Source organism: Gadus morhua, chromosome 21 (genome assembly GCF_902167405.1).
Source record: "Gadus morhua chromosome 21, gadMor3.0, whole genome shotgun sequence".
NCBI lineage: Eukaryota > Metazoa > Chordata > Actinopteri > Gadiformes > Gadidae > Gadus > Gadus morhua.
In genome coordinates, this window is record NC_044068.1 from 19,618,333 (window position 1) to 19,641,047 (window position 22,715).

The 22,715-nt window shown below is 44.4% G+C and overlaps 2 protein-coding genes across 4 annotated transcripts; one reads left to right on the plus strand and one right to left on the minus strand.

The window, feature by feature from the left end:
• The first annotated feature begins 4,261 nt into the window (after nucleotides 1-4,261).
• On the plus strand, nucleotides 4,262-12,087 carry cep57l1 (centrosomal protein 57, like 1). Of its 2 annotated transcripts, XM_030344407.1 has the most exons (12): nucleotides 4,262-4,468; nucleotides 4,748-4,898; nucleotides 5,017-5,202; nucleotides 5,294-5,415; nucleotides 5,791-5,907; nucleotides 6,040-6,117; nucleotides 7,142-7,219; nucleotides 7,314-7,397; nucleotides 8,610-8,866; nucleotides 9,067-9,211; nucleotides 9,781-9,996; nucleotides 10,819-12,087. In XM_030344407.1, exons 1-11 carry the CDS (start codon nucleotides 4,448-4,450, stop codon nucleotides 9,994-9,996), a joined length of 1,455 nt encoding a protein of 484 aa, XP_030200267.1. In that variant the 5' UTR covers nucleotides 4,262-4,447; the 3' UTR covers nucleotides 10,819-12,087. The 2 variants fall into 2 exon arrangements, with proteins under 2 accessions (XP_030200267.1, XP_030200266.1); XM_030344406.1 differs by having other exon boundaries at nucleotides 4,263-4,468; nucleotides 9,781-12,087.
• Nucleotides 12,088-12,750: 663 nt separating this feature from the next.
• Nucleotides 12,751-21,484, minus strand: cd164 (CD164 molecule, sialomucin). 2 transcript variants are annotated; one of them, XM_030344408.1, is made up of 6 exons: nucleotides 21,234-21,484; nucleotides 20,392-20,466; nucleotides 17,332-17,403; nucleotides 16,376-16,462; nucleotides 16,108-16,179; nucleotides 12,751-15,887 (listed from the first exon to the last, which is right to left on the minus strand). In XM_030344408.1, the coding sequence occupies exons 1-6, from the start codon at nucleotides 21,307-21,309 to the stop codon at nucleotides 15,712-15,714; spliced, it is 558 nt and encodes a 185-aa protein (XP_030200268.1). In that variant the 5' UTR covers nucleotides 21,310-21,484; the 3' UTR covers nucleotides 12,751-15,711. The 2 variants fall into 2 exon arrangements, with proteins under 2 accessions (XP_030200268.1, XP_030200269.1); XM_030344409.1 differs by lacking the exon at nucleotides 16,376-16,462.
• Nucleotides 21,485-22,715: the final 1,231 nt, after the last annotated feature.

Below are 22,715 nucleotides of genomic sequence, written 5' to 3' on the forward strand. Positions count from 1 at the left end.
AAGAGAGGAGGCTGCAACTTGATTGACGTCTGAAGGGTCCAACCACCAGACTTGCCAAACGTGACAGGGTTGTTCTGTGCGAACGTCGACCAAAAGCTATTTAGTGGGCGTATCCACTGCTGCAACCCTCCGCAACGCTTATTCATGGGAATTTGATTCCCTCGCACATCGCTCTGCATTCGTCGGCTACGGATGAGAAACCTCGTGGACTACATCTCCCGGCATGCTCTGCATCGCCCTTCACTTGTTTACCCCGCTCGGAACCAGAGGAGAAATGACCGACGGCAGACAGAGAGACGGCCGATCCATAAGAACTGACACAAAATAAAAATAAATAAATAATAATGTAATAATAATAATAATAATAATAATAATAATAATAATAATAATAATAATCATAATAGTAAACATTTGTTTGAAATATACATATTTGTAGATACGTTGTATGTGTTTATTTCAGAATAAACCCCATTCTGTTCTTTAGATTGGGCTGAATTTAAAGAAAAATATTATGAAAAAAATATCATTAATAAACATTAATTCAAAATGTACTTTGCAAGGCTAAAATATAAAATACTACTGATGGAAAGACGCTTTGTTTTGGTCTAAAGATGCGCTGATTGATCAATATGTGGCCAATGATGTGAGGGTGACACACGTGTCGAATTAATAGGCGTGTTTAAAGGCGCGTTCATGGTCTTGGTGAAACGAGACGACTCGCCGGTGATAACGCAAACGCTTACGCGTGTTCCCGCATTGACCTTTCGTGTGCACTGAGTTGGGAATCTAAAAGTTCTTCACAGCAGGTTTAAAAAAGAAAAAAAAAAAATCTGAACTAAACAAAACTTAGTATGATCACTACATGTTCGAACGTCTTTATTTCATTGTAGCCTATCACCTACTATCCTTTTGCTTTTATTTATGAGAAGCACATTGTATTGCCACTGTATGGAAGGCTATACACTTGCCCTTATCTACGTTCAAAACTGAGCAAAGTCAATGCCAACAGACGGTTACAACGTCAATCAATAGTAAAGTATGTGATATGATGGTTGATTCTTTTATATTGAGTAAAACGTTCATGTTCCGCCCTGTTCAGGCGCGTCACTAGTAAACCAAACATCACCAACTGGGCAACTCTGTTATCAGTTGCTGAACCGAAGTGGAATGATAAGAGCGTCATGAGGTGTCGTTAACGAGAACTCTCCGACGTCGCGGAAATGTTTTCCCCATAATTCCAGGCGATGTGAACGCGCCATAACTATTAAATATGTTTCAAATAAATGTGGACTTAAGACACTCCCCTCAACATATCAAAACGTTGCCCTGGTTGGTTGGTCGGAATTGCCACGTGGAATTATCCATGTGAGAAATGTCATAACTCTTTTAAAAGAGGCGTGCCAGCTCCCAAACTATGCTTGTTCTTGACGGCGGCTTTTCGTGTTGTCCTGCTTACTACAGTGAGGATTTCAGTACGCCCTAACAATGAATCCCCCGGCCCTCCCTTGTCCGTTCAATTTGGGAACATGTGTGGTTTAATTTAGCTTGTTTTGTATAAGTTAATCAATTAGGCCTAATTAAGGGCGCTGTCACCCCAAATTTGTACCTGGTGCCAAATTTGTACAGGGTACGTGATCAGTTGTCCGTTGCCAGGCAACCGACAACAGAATACGTAAGTTAAATGTTAAGCATTTTATTTATTTTTTTAATACTCGGGGGGCCAGCGGGCTGGCCAACCTCTGCCAGGGGGGGCAACGGCCCCCCCTGACCCCCACATGGCTACGCCCCTGGTCAGAGCTATTTTGTGACGCTCTCAAATGCTAACAGCGAGGGTACCGTTCAGTTGCATGCAACCCGGCCAACCACAGACAGAGTAGGGCCATCAGCATGGCCATGATAGGATTCGTAAATTCACGAACGGGAACGCTGTTGTTATGGAACAGGATGAGGGGACCCAAACGCTTGACACAGGGAGGCAGAGACGGAGTGAAAGGAAGTAGGGTTTATTGGGACAAGGAGTAAACGACAAGCCGGGGCTAGGCAAGCAGTAGTCAGGCAGTCGAGGGTTCGGTGGCAGGCAGGCAGGCAGGCAGGCAGGCAGGCAGGCAGGCAGGCAGGCAGGCAGGCAGGCAGGCAGGCAGGCAGGCAGGCAGGCAGGCAGGCAGGCAGGCAGGCAGGCAGGCAGGCAGGCAGGCAGGCAGGCAGGCAGGCAGGCAGGCAGGCAGGCAGGCAGGCAGGCAGGCAGGCAGGCAGGCAGGCAGGCAGGCAGGCAGGCAGGCAGGCAGGCAGGCAGGCAGGCAGGCAGGCAGGCAGGCAGGCAGGGGTTCGGCGACAGGCGGGTAGTAAGGCAGGCAGGGGTTCGGCTAGTGATGGCACTGAAGCTTCGATACGTGCTTCAAACCCTGATCTACAACTCCCAAGAAGCACTGCTTCGAAGCTTGCTTCAGGGCAAAAAAAATCATGTGACGTATGAAGCAGCAACTGGTTCGTTGCCTGAATGAATCACTTCACTGGTCCGCGGCTCGGTGGAGAAGCTTTGAGCAAAAAAAAGAAACCGACTCAATCCATAAGGCAGCCTACCTCAATACAAATTTTTGAGTGTCTAACCCCATCCCACATAATCACCCCCTAGAGTTACTCAAGCACACCCAACCAACCTTGCCCGAAGCCAGCTGGTCACCGCCTAATTATTTAATGAAAAAACAAAACACAATCGATGCTACAATCGTTTACGGGAGTTGTGCATACTACAGTATGTATGTAATGGAACAACGTCACGTATTGATTATAGTAGACTAGGGGATAACACACTGACTGCGGAGTGGAGGATCCGGGTTCGATTCTCGGGGGGAAGGTTTTTATATGCTGTTTCAATTATATCCTACATCAGTTAGCCTATCTGGACAGAAGGCTAGGCATATCCCTTTAAGAACAATTTAGACATCTGTATTTAGATCATGCTATTAAGCATTTGGGTTTGTGTGTTTGTGCGTCAAATAGTTTTCAAAGCAGGGATACGTTGAATCCACTGCAGCCTCGAACTTCGCCAGCAGAGGTCACTGTCACTGAAGCTTCGAGTAATGAACCCATTTTCGAAACATTGGCTCAACTGGTTCAATGCTTCATAAAAGCTTCATTTGCCCATCACTAGGTTCGGCTACAGGTAGGCAGAGGACGGACTGAGAACTAGAGGAGAGGGAACAGGGTTACGAGGGGAGCAGGGAAAATGAGCAGATCTTTGCAAAGTGCTGGTAGGACCGATACGAACTGAGAGTTGTAAATTACGAACTGGCACCGGCTGGATGGAGATCCCCGGCTGAAGTTGGGAGTTGAGATTGTAGATAGATGGCAGGTGTGTCGGGAGAACGAGGGCCAGTGGCGTCAAGCGGCCACTAGATGGAGATGTTGGACCGTGTAGCAGGAGGCGGCGTAACAGCTATAAGTGCTCCGAGACCGTAAATGAGAGCGTCATCGCTGAACTCGGTATACTCTCAGAATTCCGAGTAGGCCTGACCAAAAGGTGGCGTGCCTCCGTCAAATGCCGCAAGAAAGCTGGGAGATTTCCCCACTTGCAACTGGGAAGGCTGGTGTCCGAGGCAGCAGGATCACAGCATAAGGTCCGAACCTCCGAAATTCTCGGAAACTCCGAGCGTTTTGAAGGCGGCATAAGTGTTTCTGACTAGTTCCGGCGGATCTTTTCAAGTCTCGTGCATGCATTATGGACCTATTAAAGAAGGCCATGGAACTATTAAAGAAGAGGCAAAAGCAGGCGATCTGAAATGCAGCCAATCCACCTGACCTGCTTCAAGTGCAAGAGGCCTTGAATTTATCAACGTATAATATACAATATAAACAATAGCCTATAGCTTCATGATTAATTCATGAAATACATTATTGTTTGTGATTTCAATGATTGTGGATGTTGAAGTTCGAGGGGATGATTGAGATCACATTAAATAAGTATTGCTCATCTTTTAAATAGCTTTCTTTATTTTCAAATTGTACTGTATTATTGCTAGGTATTGAAATGTTGCTGGTTGTTATACCGACTTATACATCTATTGTACACTTGTATTTCTGTTTTTGTTTATATGTTGTAATCAGGTCGTCATTGAAAAGACAATAGCCTTCCCTGAATAAATAAAGTTGAAATAAAAAATAAAACAATGATAAACTGATATGTGGTTTATCATTAATTTATTGTTTATTATATGATTAACAGCCTGCCTTCCAGGGAGGATTGGGTCGAAGTGCGCATGCGGAACCACAGATGGCGAAAGAGGAGGGAAGTTTAAACAGTCCGCACAGCGTAGACTGCTTCCTGCACACAATTGTTCAAACTGCTCCTCAGAGTCAACAATCATCCTCTCGTAGTGAAAACGAAACGTAGTGATAAGACCATAGATCATTATAATTGCGTAAACCTACCAAGGCGAGGCTGTACACAATGGACACTTCCTATGATCGGGTAGGCTTGCAGTTGCACCCAAACAAAGATCAAACCCAATGTTTTGTGTAACGAACTGATCATTCTCCGGATAATTAAACAAACCTAATCATAGATTTTTGAGGAAACCTGACTGGTTACAACGCTACTGCGTATGTCGATGTTGGAATGTTGTGCGTTCCTAACAACACTGCTGTGCGTTTTTTTTTAAAACGATGCAACCGCACACCCGGTAATAAAATTTATTAATAAATGTATCTAGTACTGTGTAATCTAACTCTAGTCTGCTTCTACTTTCAGAGTTCAGATTCGCCCTCAAAGAACAGTTACATCGGGAGTTATTATCAGCCTCCTGATAGGATACTGCCCAGACCTGAACCCCCTTTGAGCATGAACACACCGGGCCTCTCTCCTGGGCTCTCTCGGACTACTGACGCTGTTAGTAGTAAAGGTGTCGAAACAGATGTTTTGCTTTGTTGCATTTATTCTCCCATGATGCATATGATAATACAGTGATAGCAAATCCCCTAGTGACGTACTTACCCCGCTGGTTTGTTCTTGTGGGCCAGCTGTCATTGACGCACTGAAAACGCTTCAGGAGAAGATCAGGCGGCTTGAGTTGGAGAGGAAGAGAGCTGAGAAGAACATCCAGCCTTCCTCCCTGGCGGCGTGTAGCGTCGAGCCCAACGCCACCTCCTCGAAGGGCCCTACTCGGATACCACACACCGCGGCCCCCAAAAACATCAACAAGACCGGTAATTGCTGAGCACTTTGGAAGGATGCTCAATCTCAAATGTTTAATATGAGTTCAGAACGAAAACGTAACTGTGTGTGCGTGTGTTTTAGAGCTAGTCTCACAACTGCAGGCTGCAGAAGCCCGCTGTAGGGGCCTTGAGAAGCAGCTGGACTACATGAGATGGATGATGGAGAAAGCCCAGCAGGACAAGAACACCCTGGCAGAGAAACAGGTGGAAACCAAGCTGGCTTTCCCCCTTGGCCCGCTATTGGCTGGTTTAACACAATGACAACAGTGAAGCGACGGCAAGCAGCCAATCGCGTGCAGAGTCAGTTGAACTAGGGCCGTTGATCACGCCTCTTGTGCTGAAGAAAATGATGGCATCTTTCCCAGACCTACGTGCAATCTACGATTGGCTTGGTCTGGTAATAGCCAGGCTACTGGACTGTAGCATTTGATCCACAGCGGAGCACACCAGGAATTCTTCCCATTAAAAGTCAAATTTTAACAGCTTAGGAGAGCCAAATGTCAAGCTTTCCCCTAAATGAAAACAAAGTGTAAACTGTTGTATCCAACTGTTAGAGTGTTTAACGCTCTCCTCTGTCAGGCTTCCCTTCAAAGGCAGACGGTGACAGACTGTACAAGCCTCCAGAACCAGCAAGAGAAGCTGGAGAAGCTAGAGAAGGAATGCATCAAACTCAGCCAAACCCAATCTCAAGCATCGGTAACTCGAGCAAGCATGTTTAGCACACAGAAGCTGTTGAACCATGGCAGAAGAATGTGTGCATTTCTTTTGATTACAAGTGGCAAGCAGTGTGTGTCTGTATGTGTGTAATCCGTCTCTTTTCCTCTTCAGAGGAAGATGTTCTTTCTGGAGCAAAGGCTAGTAGCAGAGGAGCATGAGCGCAGGCTGGTGCAGGAGAAGGCAGACGAGGTCAGTCAGTGAGCATGTGCAGTATAAACCACTACATGTTTGTATGTTGTACGTCCTGGCACTTAATGTACACACTCATATATATGTTGTACGTCCTGGAGCTTAATGTACTAAAAAAGTACTTAATTGTGTAACATCTCATCCTAGCTATCGTTGTTGTATACGGGGTGTAATGGGTTATCCTAGCGATTGTTAGTGCTTTGCACTTGGTTCTATGAACATCCTTACTGTACAGCCAGCGATAAATTGTTGCACCTTCTTCTTACAAATTGCTTTGGATAAATGCGTCTGATAAAAGCCCAAAATGTTAATGTAAATGTACATTCACACCAAGGATCGACCAATATGGATTTTTTTGGGGCCGATACTGATGCAGATATTTTTATATCAGCCTTAGCCAATAACCAATACGCCATACCGATTTTCTTGAGCCGATAATACCCTGGAAATCCAGAGTTCTCGCGAGAGCACAACGAGCAATATACTTGTGTATATTCTGGGCCTTCCCTGGCCCAGAACAATAATCAATCACATTGATGTATCAATATAGGCGCGCCAAAAGCGTTGCTGTTTTACCAACCGGATACGGCAAGAGTCTTATCGATTGGTTAGCTCCACTGGTCTGGATACGACAGCCCTTGTATTCTTCTGATATTTTCAAATGCATGCTTGGTGCGGCCCCTCGAGTTGGGCCATTTTCATTACTCGTTGCCAGACCCTTCAGTTTTCCAGATGTGGGTCTGGATTTCTTAAGCCTCCCTCAATTAACATCATAAAAATGACACAATGATGATAACAAATGTTACAATGTCTCAATTTAAAAAAAATTAACATTTATGAACTGTCTGTATTTCATGCCGAAGAAAATAAATAAGTCGGCCAATACTGAATAAAAATATCGGCTGATACGATGCATGAAAAAAACGCAATTATCGGCCGATAATATCGGCCAGCCGATATATCAGTCGATCACTAATTCACACTCATGCTTCCAAATTGATGTGTACATTCGCTATGCCAACAGCTACAGCGGGAGATGGACATCAACCTCCGACTGTCCTCCCCACCAAGCCAAGAGCTCAAACCAAAGAAGAAGTCTGGGGTATATTTTCCACAATTAAACGACGTCCATTTATTAATTTGTGATGAAACAGAATTATTTTTGGGGGACTTCATGGTGATGTTTTCCACCGCAGAGAGCCAGCGCCTCGAAGCCGTCCAGTGAGCCGATGTCGCAGAGCCTCCCGACGGCCAGACGTCTGCCCTTTGTGGCTGGAACTGTGAGTAGACCGCCATGTCGTGGTGAACTCTTGAGTAGACCTCCATGTCGTTGTGACTGTGAGTAGACCTACGTGTCATGGTGTCGCTCCACACAGGATCCCCCCCTTCTCCCCTCAGCGCTCACTCAGCGTCTCCTGGTTTTGTCCTGATATCCCATCTTGATATTGATGACGTGCATTTATATGCGTAGGAACTAGTAGGGGTGAGATAAAAGACCAGTAACTGAAAAACTCAGTTTGGACCATAAATAAAGGAAGAAATCCAGCACTTTACCTTTTCAATCATTTTGAATTCATCGTTAGACATATAGGGATGAATCGTTATAGGATGTCTAATAATATATTGATTTTTGCAGAATCGCTGTATCGCGATTTTATTGGTATGGCGGGGCATGAATTGCGTATCGTATCGTGAGGTACCCTGTGATTCCCTAATAGGAAGTGCACAGGGAGTCGCAGTGTCTTATGTTGAGTTACACCGAGTGTTTTGCAACCGCCTTTTTTAATAGCATACGTTTATCAATGTAGACTATAACAGCCCTGGGATGAACATTTCTGCCAAACACGTTATAAATCAAATCAAAACAAAATCGCAACACAAGATGCTTAACAATACAATGACAATAAACAAAATTAAAATAAATGAATAATAGGGATGAAGAGAAAGCTGAATTAAAGTATGTTTTAAGGTTTCTTTAAATATGAATATGGTGCCATTGGATATGGTTGCATATTATCATCTTAGATATCATTGTATCAGTCCTAGCGTCGGCGTCATCCCTCGTTTGTTGTATTAGTCCTAGCGTCGCCCTCATCCCTCCCTTGTTGTGTCAGTCCTAGCGTAAGCCTCATCCCTCCCTTGCTGTATCAGTCCTAGCGTCGCCCTCATCCCTCCCTTGTTGTATCAGTCCTAGCGTAAGCCTCATCCCTCCCTTGTTGTATCTGTCCTAGCGTTAGCCTCATCCCTCCCTTGTTGTATCAGTCCTAGCGTAAGCCTCATCCCTCCCTTGTTGTATCAGTCCTAGCGTAAGCCTCATCCCTCCCTTGCTGTATCAGTCCTAGCGTAAGCCTCATCCCTCCCTTGCTGTATCAGTCCTAGCGTCGCCCTCATCCTCCCTTGCTGTATCAGTCCTAGCGTCGCCCTCATCCCTCCCTTGTTGTATCAGTCCTAGCGTCGCCCTCATCCTCCCTTGCTGTGTCTGTCTGTCGTAGTCCACCAGCCCGAGCCACTCGGTGAGCGGGAACATGCAGAGTCTGCTGCACATGCTGAAGCACCATCAGCCCCAGCTGTGCAACCACGTGCGCTCCCTGCACCAGGCGCGTGGCGGGGCCCGCAGGAGCCTGCGCCGGGCCTTGACCGGGGCCTCGCCGACGCCCGAAACCTCCGGGCCGGGGCGAGCGGCGCAGGACCTTGACTCTCTGTCGGACCTGCTGCTGGCCCTGCAGGATGAGCTGGGACAGATGAGCTTGTGAGTAAAGTTCAGTATTCCTCGTTGTTCTCCGTCTCTTATGGGTGGTTCCTACCAAGCAGGATTAAGGCTGTTAACCGGAGGTTGCTAGTTAGATCCCTCACTCTCGGTCGAGGTGTCCCTGAGCGAGTCGCTTTGGAAAAAAGCATCAGCAATATCCCCTAAATGTAAATATAATTAATTAATTAATTTTCCCATAGTGAGCACCAGGAGCTGGTGCGTCAGATTGAGAAGGTCCCGGGCCGAGAGACTTCGGAGGAGCTGGAGCCAGAGCTGGAGAGCCTGCTTAAGAAGATGGAGGACAAAGGAGTCCAGATCACCAAGCTCCGCCAGCACCAGCAGACTGTACGCACACATCCTCTATAGTACCAGCAAACTGTCAGACACATCCTCTATAGCACCAGCAGACTGTACGCACACATCCTCTATAGCACCAGCAGACTGTCAGACACATCCTCTATAGCACCAGCCGACTGCCAGACACATCCTCTATAGCACCAGCAGACTGTCAGACATATCCTCTATAGCACCAGCAGACTGTACGCACACATCCTCTATAGCACCAGCAGACTGTCAGACACATCCTCTAGCACCAGCAGACTGTCAGACACATCCTTATGGCACCAGCAGACTGTCAGACACATCCTCTATGGCACCAGCAGACTGTCAGACACATCCTCTATAGCACCAGCAGACTGTACGCACACATCCTCTATAGCACCAGCAGACTGTACGCACACATCCTCTATAGCACCAGCAGACTGTACGCACACATCCTCTATAGCACCAGCAGACTGTCAGACACATCCTCTTTAGCACCAGCAGACTGTCAGACACATCCTCTATAGCACCAGCAGACTGTATTATATGTCATATGTCATTGAGTGTTTCTGTATTTGTTGGGTTCCTTCCAGGTCCGCCTGCTGACCCAGAACAAGGGGCGAGCTGCCGGGGGAGGTTCTAGGGGCTCCAAGGCGAGCGGGGCCAGCAGTCCCCCACAGCCGTCGCCCGTCAGGGAGGGGCGCCCGGGGAGGAGGGGCGGGGCTTCCCAGCGCGGCCTGCACATCCTCAAGGAGACCCAGAGGTTCAGAAACAGCCTGAAGACCGATGATATATCGTGGGAGACATAGGTGTGTGTGTGTGTGTGTGTGTGCGTGCGTGCAAGGTTTCCTTGCTTTTTGTATAGTTTACAGAATTATTTTTGCTTTGTCTAGAATTATATAAATTAAATCCTGCACACAAAGGTTTAATGACAGGCAGTTATTAATAATGTGTTGAGTGTTTGTGTCGTTACCTCTTTGTCACCTCATGGTGTATAGAAATAAATTCAAATTCTGCTATTTTAACATTTAATGAATTGTTTGTAGGACGTCAGCTATGTACGGAAGCCGAGAACGGCCATCGATTATTTTATTTTTTTATGCACTGTTATCTCGTGATAACGACTTATTATCTCGTTCTCGGCTTCCGTACAATATCATTGGGGCCTTAAAAGTCAAATGCATTTCAAAACCTAAACTCAACTACAGTAAGTCTCTGGGGAAAACTCTAGAGGGCAGTGCTGGGCATAATTACTGAAAATATTTAACTTCGATAAGCCCGTCATCAGTAATTGTATTTTAGATTAAGTTTGGGAGAAAAAAGTGTTACAAAACCATTCAAATTAAATTTGATTAAATGTCGTTGCATTATCTATTTCCCGTTTTAGCGGTAGTTTTGAGCCACAAGCCTAGTGGTGGTTTATGCTGTGGAAGGGGATAGGGTCGGGGTTGCTTCCTTTTACTTGCGTTTTATTTTTACTTTGTAACCCATGAGGGACTCGTGATTAAAGAGGAAGTGGCCCCATCCTATCCACTTCTTCAGCAAGACCCACGACGTTAACACTTTAAATCATGGCAAGATATGCAACAAGCTCCATTGAATGGTTTTGTAAACTGTTATTTTCTCACCAGCTTAATCTGAAATACAACTACCGAATCATCCTCGTCAATCCGTTTATCCGGGGTCGGATCGCTGGGCAGCAGCTCAAGCAGGGGGGCCCAGACTTCTCTTTCCCGGGCCACATTGATCAGCTCCGACGGGGGGATCCCGAGGCGTTCCCAGGCCAGTGTTGAGAGACATAATCTCCCCACCTAGTCCTGGGTCTTCCCCGAGGTCTCCTCCCCAATGGTCATGCCTGGCACACTTCCCTAGGGAGGTGTTCAGAGATCCTGCATTGTGAACCCCAGAGGGCATCCTTAGCCGATGACAACTACTGATTTGTTATCTTAATTGTTGGATGGCCTGTGCACATGGTTAGCGCGGCAGAATACTGGTGTCTTGTGTTGAGGGATTTAGTCACATTGGATGACGAGCCATGATTCCAGTGTTTGCTCTCATACCTTCTGCTCTTTGGTCAACATCTTACACCTCTTTGCTGGCTTAAACCAAAATTATATGGCATCCAGTCCACACATTTGCAATGCACCACATTATACCTGGAGATCACTGTTATAAGATTTTGGCTTGGTTTGTTTAATTATGTTATCTTCCATTCTGTCTGTTCTTGTATATTTTTTTGCTCACTTGTTGTGTGTGTTTGCGTGTGTGTGTGAGAGAGGGAATCCAGGGTTTTTTTCTTCATGTGCCTCTATTAGATTACCGAACATGGCTGGACAGAGAAATTTAGTTAGCTCTGCCAAGCCCCATCCATCCCCTTACACACATAGTATTGAGAGCACGAGGTTATTCTGACCTTTCCAGCTCACTTTATATGAAGTCATTCTGTTTTACCCTCTCCATGGCCATTACTCCCACGATGGTTACATCCCCTACTTTTTGCTTTGCTTTGACCGTTGAAGGTCACCTGAAATCCTATGAAAGTAATGACACATTCAAAGTATGTAATAGACGCACAACCAAAGCGGTGTGGCCATTTAATTCTCTTTAAGAAAAAGTATTGGGAAGAGACTGACTGCATTTTTTATGGTCATTGATAACAATAAAGCTGTAAAACTAAAGTCACTACTGCACTAGACCGAGGCCAACCATTACAGCTCAAACATACAACAATCACCCCAGCCGTTTGATTGTCAAAACTGTATTGTAGAAACTGTTTGTGGTGTTGAAATAGCCCCCGCCTCTTTCCTGACACTGTCCCGGAAACGTCGCCAGCCTTGAACCTTGGACCTCAGCAAAGAAAAATGAATAAAATAAAGGACAACATGGTCAACAACCCAGAACATTGTTCCTGTGACGATATGTTAAGCAGACGTTTTCTTTCCATTATCAGCTTCTGCTATGTGAGCAGGACTTTCTGTGACACTGGGGATTGACAGTGTATCCTGTTTCAGGCACAACAGCAGTCTGTTGGTCCCTGGGTTTGTCATGTGAACATGGGGGATAGCGTGAAGGAGTATAGCCTGGTTACTCCGCTGATTACCTTGTTGGAGGAACACCCATGCAACAGGTGCATGGGTGTATGCGCACTATTAAGATTGACCTTTGGACCCTTCATAGAAAATACGGTTTGGTCCTGATGTATGTTGAAGTTAGTTGCATTTTTCCATGCAATAATAAAATGCTTAAATGGTTAACAAAAAAAGTCAAAGTACATGGACAGTCTACAGCAAGAATCTGAGTTTAGATCTTTATTTTTTTTTGTTATGATCCGGTTTTATTTGTGTGAATGCAAGAGGTGGGCGGTGGTTCTATAAAGAGGAGTTTATTGACACAGCATTGGCTGCTCGTGGTGAGCAGGTAGGATTTGAACCCGATAGCCGTTGTTTGGGCAACTGGCCTTTCCAGCTTTAGTCATGGCGATAGACGATACTATCCAAGTCAGCATAATATCAAAACAAACATAAGTAGCCGGAAAAGAGCCCCATTGTATAAATGCAAATACATCTTGTGTAACAATATTCAAACTTTATTGATTCATGTTGAACTGAAATAACATTCATTTCAAAACAAAAAAAAAGACAATAAGCTAACTGAATTAATGTTGGCACAATAATACCAGCAAGAGTCTAGTATAGTTGTAAAACCAAACAAACAACTGGGGTGGCCTCTTAAAATGGGAGCAAAAAAGTATGGCAATTTGTGCAAGTGATAACCGAGCAACAAGGCAAGCAAGGACAAAAAGAGGCTTTTCAAATACAATCAACAGGAGTTTCACATTGTACAACCCAAGCCCTGGCATTAGGAACAGGCAACATTTGAAATTAGCCGTTGATGACAAGATGTCTTTTTGGATTGGATTTAGGGTCACGAAAATATGAAATCCAAACTACAGTTGAAGTAGATTTTGTGACTTGTCTTTTTGAAGGAAAAATGTCCAAATGTGCTCAAAGACTTTTCTGCGTTAAAAATAAATGAAGAAATGAAAGGATGTAGACAAGGGGGAGTTTGAGCAGACATTTAGGCGGAATACACCACGGAACAATCTGTAAGGACGGTCTGAAGGTGCAAAGTTCTACTTAACATTTTAAAAGGTGCGTCATATTGTGATTCAAGACCAAACTAATGGAGGACTATATGGATGTATTCAACTGAATAAGGCACTTCTTCCTAAAGATGTGTTGGGGCTGAACTACTTAGTAACTAGGAAGGGGAAAACGCTCTCCAGAAAGGGGCTTTAGGTGCATATGACATTGTGTGGCGTTGGATCCAATGAAGAGAGTATTTGGGCTGTAGCCTAATGTCGTCACGAGAAGTGAGGTTACATCATTAAAGAGTGAGAATGAAATCAAATGTCCGTAAAAATATAAGTCACATGCACATTTATAAATGACACTGTCAGTGGTAAAGAAATAACTTCTCTTCATTGTCGGATAAATATTATGAATAATAGAAGCATTCACAATTTTTTTGTGGTGGCAGAAACCATCGAAACATTAAAGGCAAAAGTTACAAAAACAAAGCTTTGTGAGTGCTCCATCTTCCATGCCAAATGGAGGACTTTGGCTTAATGCACAATGCTTCAAGGCATAACTCTTCATTGGCATACTAATTTACACTAAATAATGGTCTGTTTGTGTCAGCCGTGTAGAAAAAATATTTGAAATCTGGGCAATTTTTTCTTTTCAGAATGGCAAATTATAGCTTGCAAAATCCCAACCGATACAAAAATTAAAAAGGACAATCAAAACGGCACTGAAGCATTTGGTCTGAGGAGCAGGTCTGAGGAGCAGGTCTGAGCGAAAGCTATAGCTATATCTATACTGATGCACTTTCATGTTGCATTAAAGGTAAGTGTAGAGAAACCGTGTGTCTGTATGTACAAGGAGGGCCTGAATCAGAGAGTGAGCAGCCAGCCAATTAGAATCCTTGTCATCGGTGACATGGGATCACATGCTTCAACTCTCTGCAAGTCAAGCAGCTGCTTACTTGCACACAAATAAGTAATCGGTACACTATTCCAACGTTTACTCAAATCTGTATATATTTTTTAACTATATACTCCACTGTCATTTTAAATTTAATCCCTCACCTTTCCTTTTCCTCCTAATATATAATACTCCTACCAGGATGACGTAGACCAACAAAGTGACTTCTTCGGTCACTGAGCGCAAATGTATCAAAGCCAACAGGGGACAAGCTTAGTACACGGCACTCTTAAATAGTGAGACTGTTCAGTCCAGCTGCGATACTACATTGGGTTGACACCAAACATGAAATGCACGCGCACAAACACACACACACACACATACACACTCTCTAATGCCACCTGGATCTCTGCCAAGAGGACAAGGCTTCTTATTTTCTCTTTCATGGTCAACACAACAAAAATGTTACATTGCCATTTTACATTAAAGGCACTTCACTGCTAGCACTGTCCACAACAAAAAGGTCCTTGCCTTCTCAATTCAAACCTTTATATTATCTCTATACAATTTTCAAACTGATGGGAATCACTCAGTTCTTCCCGCATGTATATATTGACACGAGTGTCTTCTCTCAAAGAAAGGGGCAAACTTTGATTCTTATGTATCAACTGTTCTACCAGGGTTGGACCGGAGGAAAATCTAATTATAAATAGTCCAGATGTATTGCGTTGACATGCCTGGTGGCAGCTGGAGGTTTGATCTGAACCACTAGTGAAGACTCAAATGAGGAACGATATACTCAACTCCAATCTAAATGTTACAATATGCGTCAAGCCGGCCCTTAACTCATGAGGATGATACTGTTCCACTTCGGTAATGGCAAGTGTGGAGTATTGTTTGTTCCCTTGGGGTTTTCACCAATGTGATGTGGTGCTATGCCCCCCAATTCAATCGATACAGGGAGCAGCAAGTATCCTTACAGTCACATTCACCAAAGTGACGGAACTCAAACAGTGTTTACCATGCAGGATCTTAGTAAAATAAAAAGTGTGTAATTGTAACCAGTTTGTAACTGTCCCACCTCTAAATGTCTCTCTGCCTATTCTGTAATTAACACAACAAAACACAGAAAAAGGAAAATTGTGATGCCTGTGATGAAAATTGTGAATTCATGTTGCCTACGTGATTCTGAATCAGGTCTGGTGGTGCATGATATTGATGCTGGAGGCATCACTGCCATATAACAGTGAAACTTTACTCTAGTTGGCTCTAGCAAGTGTGGGTCGGGCTCACGGTTGTTAGATACAGCCCTCAATTGCAGTGCTAGCTTACATCTAAAACCACCACGAGTGGCACAACAAACTGCAACAACAAAAGTTGGATAGCAACGTAGGGCTGCTTGGAAACACTGTTTGAGCCACTCATCTGAAACGTGTTTGAGGAAGTGCGTGCTGAGGTGGAAGGTGGTCATCAGAAGGTTCTAGACAGAGAAGGTGGTGGTGGTGGTGGGTCCGAGTGTGCCGGGGTGTGGGGACCGGTTCAGAGGGTGTGGTAGTTGCGGTCTTTGGACTTGCAGAACTTGTACAGGAAGAAGACGACCGCCTGCAGGCCCAGGACCAGCACGATGCCCCCGATGAAGCTTGCCGCGTCGAAGGTGGAGGACTTGCTGGGGGCCGTGGTTGGGACCACTGTGGAGGGGCCGGGCTGGGTGCCATCTGGAAGAGGCAGATATCAAATACAATTTAGTCATATAATTCAAGAACAAAACAAATCAATTGTCTTCTGTGACTGTCTGGGATCAGGGGATTGTCGGTCATATTTGCAGTCCTTCAGAAAAATATCGGATGAAATCTGAAGCAGATTTTCCATTTCAACTGTTTTTCTAGCTGTGACTAAGTCCCATCAGCCAGCTGGGCAGAGGAGCGAGCCACTTACTTGATGGAGTGGTGAGCACGGGGGTTGAGGCAGTGGTGTGAATGGGAGTGGCCGTGGTGCCAGTACCATTGGCTGGAGAACAGAACAACTTCAGTTAGCCTCTTCATCAACCCCCCTCCACCTTTCCAATCTCTCCATCACGACATTCCTCTGACACCGCTCACAACACCCTCGCACCCCACCATGGACACAGATCACACAAACATAACAAACACATGCTCTCTATCCCAATCAGTTAGTGAGCAGCAAGCATTGACCGGCCGGTTACCTGTGGTCGAACGGGGAGGGTCGGTGACATTGGGGCTGGTGGGAGCAGGAGTGGTAGGGGGGGTAGGGAGGGTAGGGATTATAGGAGCTAGAGGTGGACACCAACACCGAGTTATGGGAAACAGAGGGACAAACAAAAAAGACCACAGAAAACAAACAAGGTTACGTCTGCACATTACGAAAAAGACCACTGGTGCTTTTGGCCGATGACCCAGTCTTTATAATGTCCTAATAATAAAGGATTTTTATATATTTATTATTTATTTTTTAAATGTGACTTCCGATATAAAGACTGTAACATGGGATTCTAACCATGAGAAGACAAGAAAGTGAAAGCATTCTAGATACTGTTTGAGGGCAATAGGAAAAGAAAAGCAAATAAGAAGAACAAGAGATTAAGATTAGGGATGCACCGAAATGAATATTCTTGGCCGAAACCGAAAACCGAAAATGAGGAAACCAAGGCCGAAAACCGAAAGAAATTATTATGCCAATTATTGGTACTATTGCATTTATGGCTCTGACGACTGTGTACTAACAGTCGTTAGAATCAAGGCATTACAATTTTTGCAAATCACTATACGTGGGTCTTTCTCAGAAACATTGAAAAACGTCCACAACGCAGACATATTGGCGCTTATCCAGCGCTTTTTGTTTACGCCTTCACAAATTTCTGTTTCGGCCGTGTTGTTTCGGTGATAAAAGTATTTTGGCCGAAAAACCGAAAATGCGCTTTTGGGCCATTTTCAGCCGAAAATCTTCGGTGGCCGAAAATTCGGTGCATCCCTAATTAACCTATATTCAGAACATGGGGTGACACCGAACCAAAGCCTGGGAAAGGCCTCAGGAGTCTGTCTGTGTGTATTCCGTGGCCTGTGATGTAATCCAACATATGCAAAGTGGCTTTAATTATTACAAATGACAAGCAGCAGTAGGAAGCAATGTCTTCGCCCTTACCTGTGCAGTTAGCAGTAGCACAAGTGACATTATCTCCCGTTACAGTTGTATTGACACAGGTGGGATTATCAGCTGCAAAGAAAAAACAAGATACATTCGGTAAATTTGGCACGCCTCCACCCACAACTTGTAACAACTTTTGTTCGTACTGTGACCCAAGTTTCAGGGATTAGTAGTTTAGCAAAACCAACTGTTTGACCAACCATGAAATACTCCCACATAAAGATAGAATCAACCATGTGGATCTCGAATTTAGCCATGAATTGATTTGTATGCAGCCAAACCACATGCGACAGAATGTGTGCATAATAACCATAAGTACCATGTCCCTGTGAGAGTGAAGCGGACTTAAGGTTAAATTGCTCTTCTTGGCCCATTGGTCAGGTGACCATGAATAAAAACACACACACACACACACACACACACACACACACACACACACACACACACACACACACACACACACACACACACACACCTGGAAGCAGTGAGTCATCACAGCAGAACAGTGACGGGATGGTTTGCTCTCATCGTCTGATCACTCCGTTTACCAATTAACTCTCCGACAACCTGGTCTCACAGAAATCCATCTCAATTGCGAGTCGACCACGGGCGCTTCACTCGAAATCCGTGATGGCCTCACTGAATCACTTAAATTGTCTGTGATATGATCTGTATCAGACCATTGACCATCCTCTCGGAAATTCTATGAATGAAATTCATATTGACGGTATGGTACTATATCCCTGTTCTCGCCCACCCATCTGGAATTTAATAGACCACATTTCATTTCTTCGAGGAAGTCTGGTGAGACCACCAGACCTCCTTGAAGCAACAAAATAAATAAATATATAGGCCTATATATGTATGTGTGTGTGTGTGTATATATATATATGTGTGTGTAGATATATATATATATATATCATCGTTGAGACCGGGATCTGTGTGTGTGCCACGGAATAGGAGTATCATTAACCTGCATTGGAGCAAGTTCCGTCGGCATATCACGGAAATTGGCGTGTTTCCGTGAGGATTCCACAGATTTTGAGTTAGGCATCCAAGCTCTTTCTAAACAGTGACTTATCTCCCTGTTCCCCTCCTCAAAACCTTTGAGCTTTAGAACTCATTTTAACCTTTATTTTTCTTCTAGTCATCAGTAGAGTCAAACCAGAGATCAAAACAGCCTCTCACACATTTCAAGAATGATGGTGACATCAGCAGGAGCTGAAGCCACAGTTGAGATCTTCTGCCCGCTTTAAAGCGAGGGCTGATGGAGCAGGACTAAAGCCCTGCCAACCCAATGGGTCAATAGTGCCAAGAGGGCTGTCACCGAACACCACTGTGCGGAGGACTTTGCCCTGTACATGTGTCAAGCATTGTAGCACATAGATACAGTGCTTTGGGGAAGTGTGCTGCTGACACAAGAGGCGTGTTGTTTACACAAAATCATACAACAAAAGATCCCTCTGGGAATAACAGTGATAGCTGGGCGCTCACTGCAGCAGGTTGGTGTAAGCTGGGCTATGTCTCGCCAACGCCCTCCTCCCTGACCAGCTGCTGACCATTTCAGGGTTTTGCTGATTTCAAATCTACTAGGTGATCAGGTGTTAGGCTTGTGAGAACCATTAGCTAGGCCTGCAATGTGTATGTGTGGTTTGAACGGGAGTGCTGATGCCTTTAGCCCATGTAGCATTCTGGTGTGAAATAAAATGATTACAAACTGACCCTGAGGACACCACTGAGGATTATTTAGTGCCTCCATGGTAGGTCACATGCAGTCGGGTAGGTCCTGACGTAGGTAGGCGGGGAAGGCAGAGGAGGACACACTAAGCCCTGTAGCCACTGTTTTCCATCTCTCAAGGAGAGGCATGGGATTGGCAACTGGACTGGCCTGTTTAACGACTCAGCCACGCATGCCACAGTGAGGTGGCCAGTCCCATTGTTCTCACCGGCAGGAAATCGACAACAGCAAATAGTTTCTACTGGTCGTCTATCTACACCCGCCCAGGTGCCTTCAGCAGGAGATAGCTGAAGGCCCGATCTCTCCCCGAGGCTATGTGTTGTGGGCACACTGGGCACTGGTTGATGGAGAGGCTCGTCTCCAGGTGTCCAATGTTCAATATATTTAATGCATGGCCATTCCAAAAGCAGTGGAGGTTGAGCAGGACTGAGTTAGCACCTAAAAGTGACAATAGCCCTCCTTCTGATCTCCAGGATAAGGATATTACCTTCATCCTGTACCCAGCCCCTTCCAAATCCTCCCTTGTCCCAGCATTGTAGTCATAGTCAGTGGCAGTGATACATCACATGAAAGTGAGTAGCTTAGCTTCCCTCACACACATTACAGTGTGTATGACCAGAATAGGAACTATAGATAACTCCAAATGAGAACCACACTGAAAACATAAACAGGCGGCTGCTTACCCTGCAACCCGGTAAGAGAGTGACCTACAAAAGCTCATAAAGTGAGCCACCTAAAAGAGCAGCGTGTGAGAAGTGACACTGATCTAACTAATTTCTCTCTAAATTTGCCATTCCATTTTTCTTTTCCTCTTAGGACGTGCAATCATTACCATACACAGCCATCGTTCAAGGATCCTGAATAATTAACTACCACAGTAGTCTTACTGGAAGATCCTCTACGATAGATAAGCAGAAGAAATCTTATTTGACTCTTTATTTAGAGTGACAATATCAAAGACTCTGATAACTTTGGAATTACGTAACAATATATAATTATAACTATATACCGGTAACACACTATAAGTGACACAATATTATGTGTAACGTTCAATACAACCATCATGCATACACACAAAATTTGAATTACATATAGGAAAAGGTGTTAAGAAATCCGAAATGTCATTTTCTGCCCACTCTACCTACTGGTTCAGGGTTTGGGAATTTGGGCGATGATATCACTAAATGAAAACTTGGACTGCTACACATTCTCTTCATAGCCAGGAATCATGTCTAATCAATTCAGCAGCCTCGGGAATTAGGGTGACACAATACCTGACCTGTAAAGCTATACAACTTGTCATACATTGAGATACTCACATGATGAGCAGTTCATCCACTGGCATAGAGCAATGGCAGTACATTCTTGACAATTTGTCACGGTAGTACATTCACCTGTAAACAAAACGTCCATTAGACAAAGCCGGAGAGTAATTGTCAAGAAGCCACAGACAACAGTAGGCCTAATGCAGGAGTCACATGTGATTAGATACAACATTTCTAAAATAGGCTACTCCTAAAAGAACTTGCAAATTGTAAAACCATTTACATTTTAAACGCTGTTATGATATGATCGATCATACACATTTGTTAAATGTTTCAATTCACTCGTGGTCAACTTGTTTTCCCGCGTTACTGGTGGCGGGGAAAATCAGTAGTAACCTATTATTATAACAAATAATAGATTATTATAACAAATCATAGATTACACGGCCCACGGCGGCGAACACCAGGAGGTTTCCCACGATCAAATTATACACTACCCTGGAATTGATTATTCAGCTTACATAACTTAAACACGGTTACTGTATGTACTTTATAAAGTACACAATCACCACACTTGTACATTTATTATTAACCGCAATAGGCCAGAGTTTGGGTGAGATAAGGTAAGGTTAACTGGGCTGGAATGGCCAACGTGGATCCAGACCTGTGAATCAGACCGGACTGACAGCCATGAGACCAGAATCAGGATGTTAATAGCCTAGAGATCAAATAACGAAGCGCTCGACGACGTATTTAGTTAAAGAGGTATCACAAATGAAGGAGTGTCATGTAGAGCATTGGACCTATTTCTAAACAGCTAGCTGCTAGCTCAGAGCTGAGAGCTACAAAAAAAATCAGATCGAGAAAAACTGCGTTGAGAGACGTCGCAAACATACCTGAGTCTGCAGTTGTTTTGGACGACCAGCACACCAGAGCGACCACTAACGTGGACAATACGGCTCTGAAGTACATGATACCTTCGCTAATGTCACTGCTTTCTGAGCCAACGGAGGTTAATTCTCTCACGGAGCGTCTAGAAAAGGATTTCTGAAATGCGGTTCCTCTTCGTGGTGCGTTGACGTTTTACTGCTCGGTTCTACTTCCTCCTCGACAGGTCATGTGTCTCAGGAGGTAGAGCGGGTTGGCTGGTAACCGGAAGGTTGCTGGTTCGATCCTAGGCTCCTCCTAGCGAGTGTCGCGGTGTCCCTGAGCAAGACGCCCACCTGACTGCCCCTGACGAGCTGGCTGTCACCTTACATTCATCCGTTGATGAGGGTGATTGAATGAGTGGATGTTAGCAATATCGTACACCGCTTGGGGTGGCTACTTGATAGAAAAGCGCTGCATAAATGCAATCCATTTACCATTTCCCTCGGAGGGCTAAACAGAAATGCGTTGCCAACTGCATTATTACGCTGTGGCAGCTGAAAGTGTTGGATCAGTGTGCGAAATACGGGGGGGTCCGGGGGGGCTCGACCCGCAAAATTTGAGGGGGTCTCAAAATTTGTAAAGAAGAAAAAATACAAATTTTATTGTCACTAATGGTCACTTAAATATTTTTAAGATATGCTGTAAGCCTACCGGCATTTATTCAGTTGTTGAGCACGCCATATTGGTGCCAATTATTGTTTTGTTTGCATTGGAATGCACAATTTTGCCTATCCTTGTTGTAAAAAAACATTGTGCGTCCAAACAACTTTACACTGGAAAAAGGTTTTTAAGCCGTACTTCATCTGATTACTATTTTGTAATTCAATTCCAATAAACATTTTTTGTTTTATTTTTAAAATAACTGTTTTTTATTTCAAAATACTGTGAAATATAGATATTTTTAATTAGGAGCTCAATTAAGAAATATCCATTTTGACCAATGTAAAATTTTAAGGTTGTGTATTCAACTGATTAATAATTTTGTCATTCAATCCAAATACATTTTTTTGGTTTTCTTCCTAAAACACTGTTATATTTGATTAGGAGCTCAATTTAGAAATATTTGTTGTACAAATGTACAATTTCAAGGTTACGCACAAGCCTGCGCATGCTCATTAAATACAAAAGACGCTCACGACCACTGGACCAAACCGCAGTGTTGCCAACTTAGCGATTTTGTCGCTATATTTAGCTACTTTTCAGACCCCTTTGGCGACTTTTTTTCAAAACAGCGACAAGCGACAAATCTAGCTCCTTTTTCAGCTGCTATTGGTGACTTTTGGCGACTTTTTGAGGTGAAAGCACTATCGCTATTACCTCTTCACAACGAGCACCGGGTGCCTGCGCGGCCCCTCCCCCGTCTCAACGCACTAACAGGCAGCTCAGTCCTCGTGGTAAAAAGCAAACTCAGGAACCGGATGTCCTTGCAGACCTTAAACTCCATCCTA

Bases quoted from the DNA above. Each gene is read 5' to 3' on its own strand.
- cep57l1 (XM_030344407.1), top strand. From the start codon at position 4,448: ATGGACACTTCCTATGATCGG. The intron at 6,118-7,141 runs GTCAGTCAGTGA...CTATGCCAACAG, and splicing joins TGCAGGAGAAGGCAGACGAG to CTACAGCGGGAGATGGACAT. The intron at 7,398-8,609 runs GTGAGTAGACCG...TGTCTGTCGTAG, and splicing joins TGCCCTTTGTGGCTGGAACT to TCCACCAGCCCGAGCCACTC.
- cd164 (XM_030344408.1), bottom strand. From the start codon at position 21,309: ATGTACTTCAGAGCCGTATTGTCCACGTTAGTGGTCGCTCTGGTGTGC. The intron at 17,404-20,391 runs GTGAGTATCTCA...TTTTCTTTGCAG, and splicing joins GTGGATGAACTGCTCATCAT to CTGATAATCCCACCTGTGTC. The intron at 16,180-16,375 runs GTAACCGGCCGG...TCTGTTCTCCAG, and splicing joins CCCTCCCCGTTCGACCACAG to CCAATGGTACTGGCACCACG.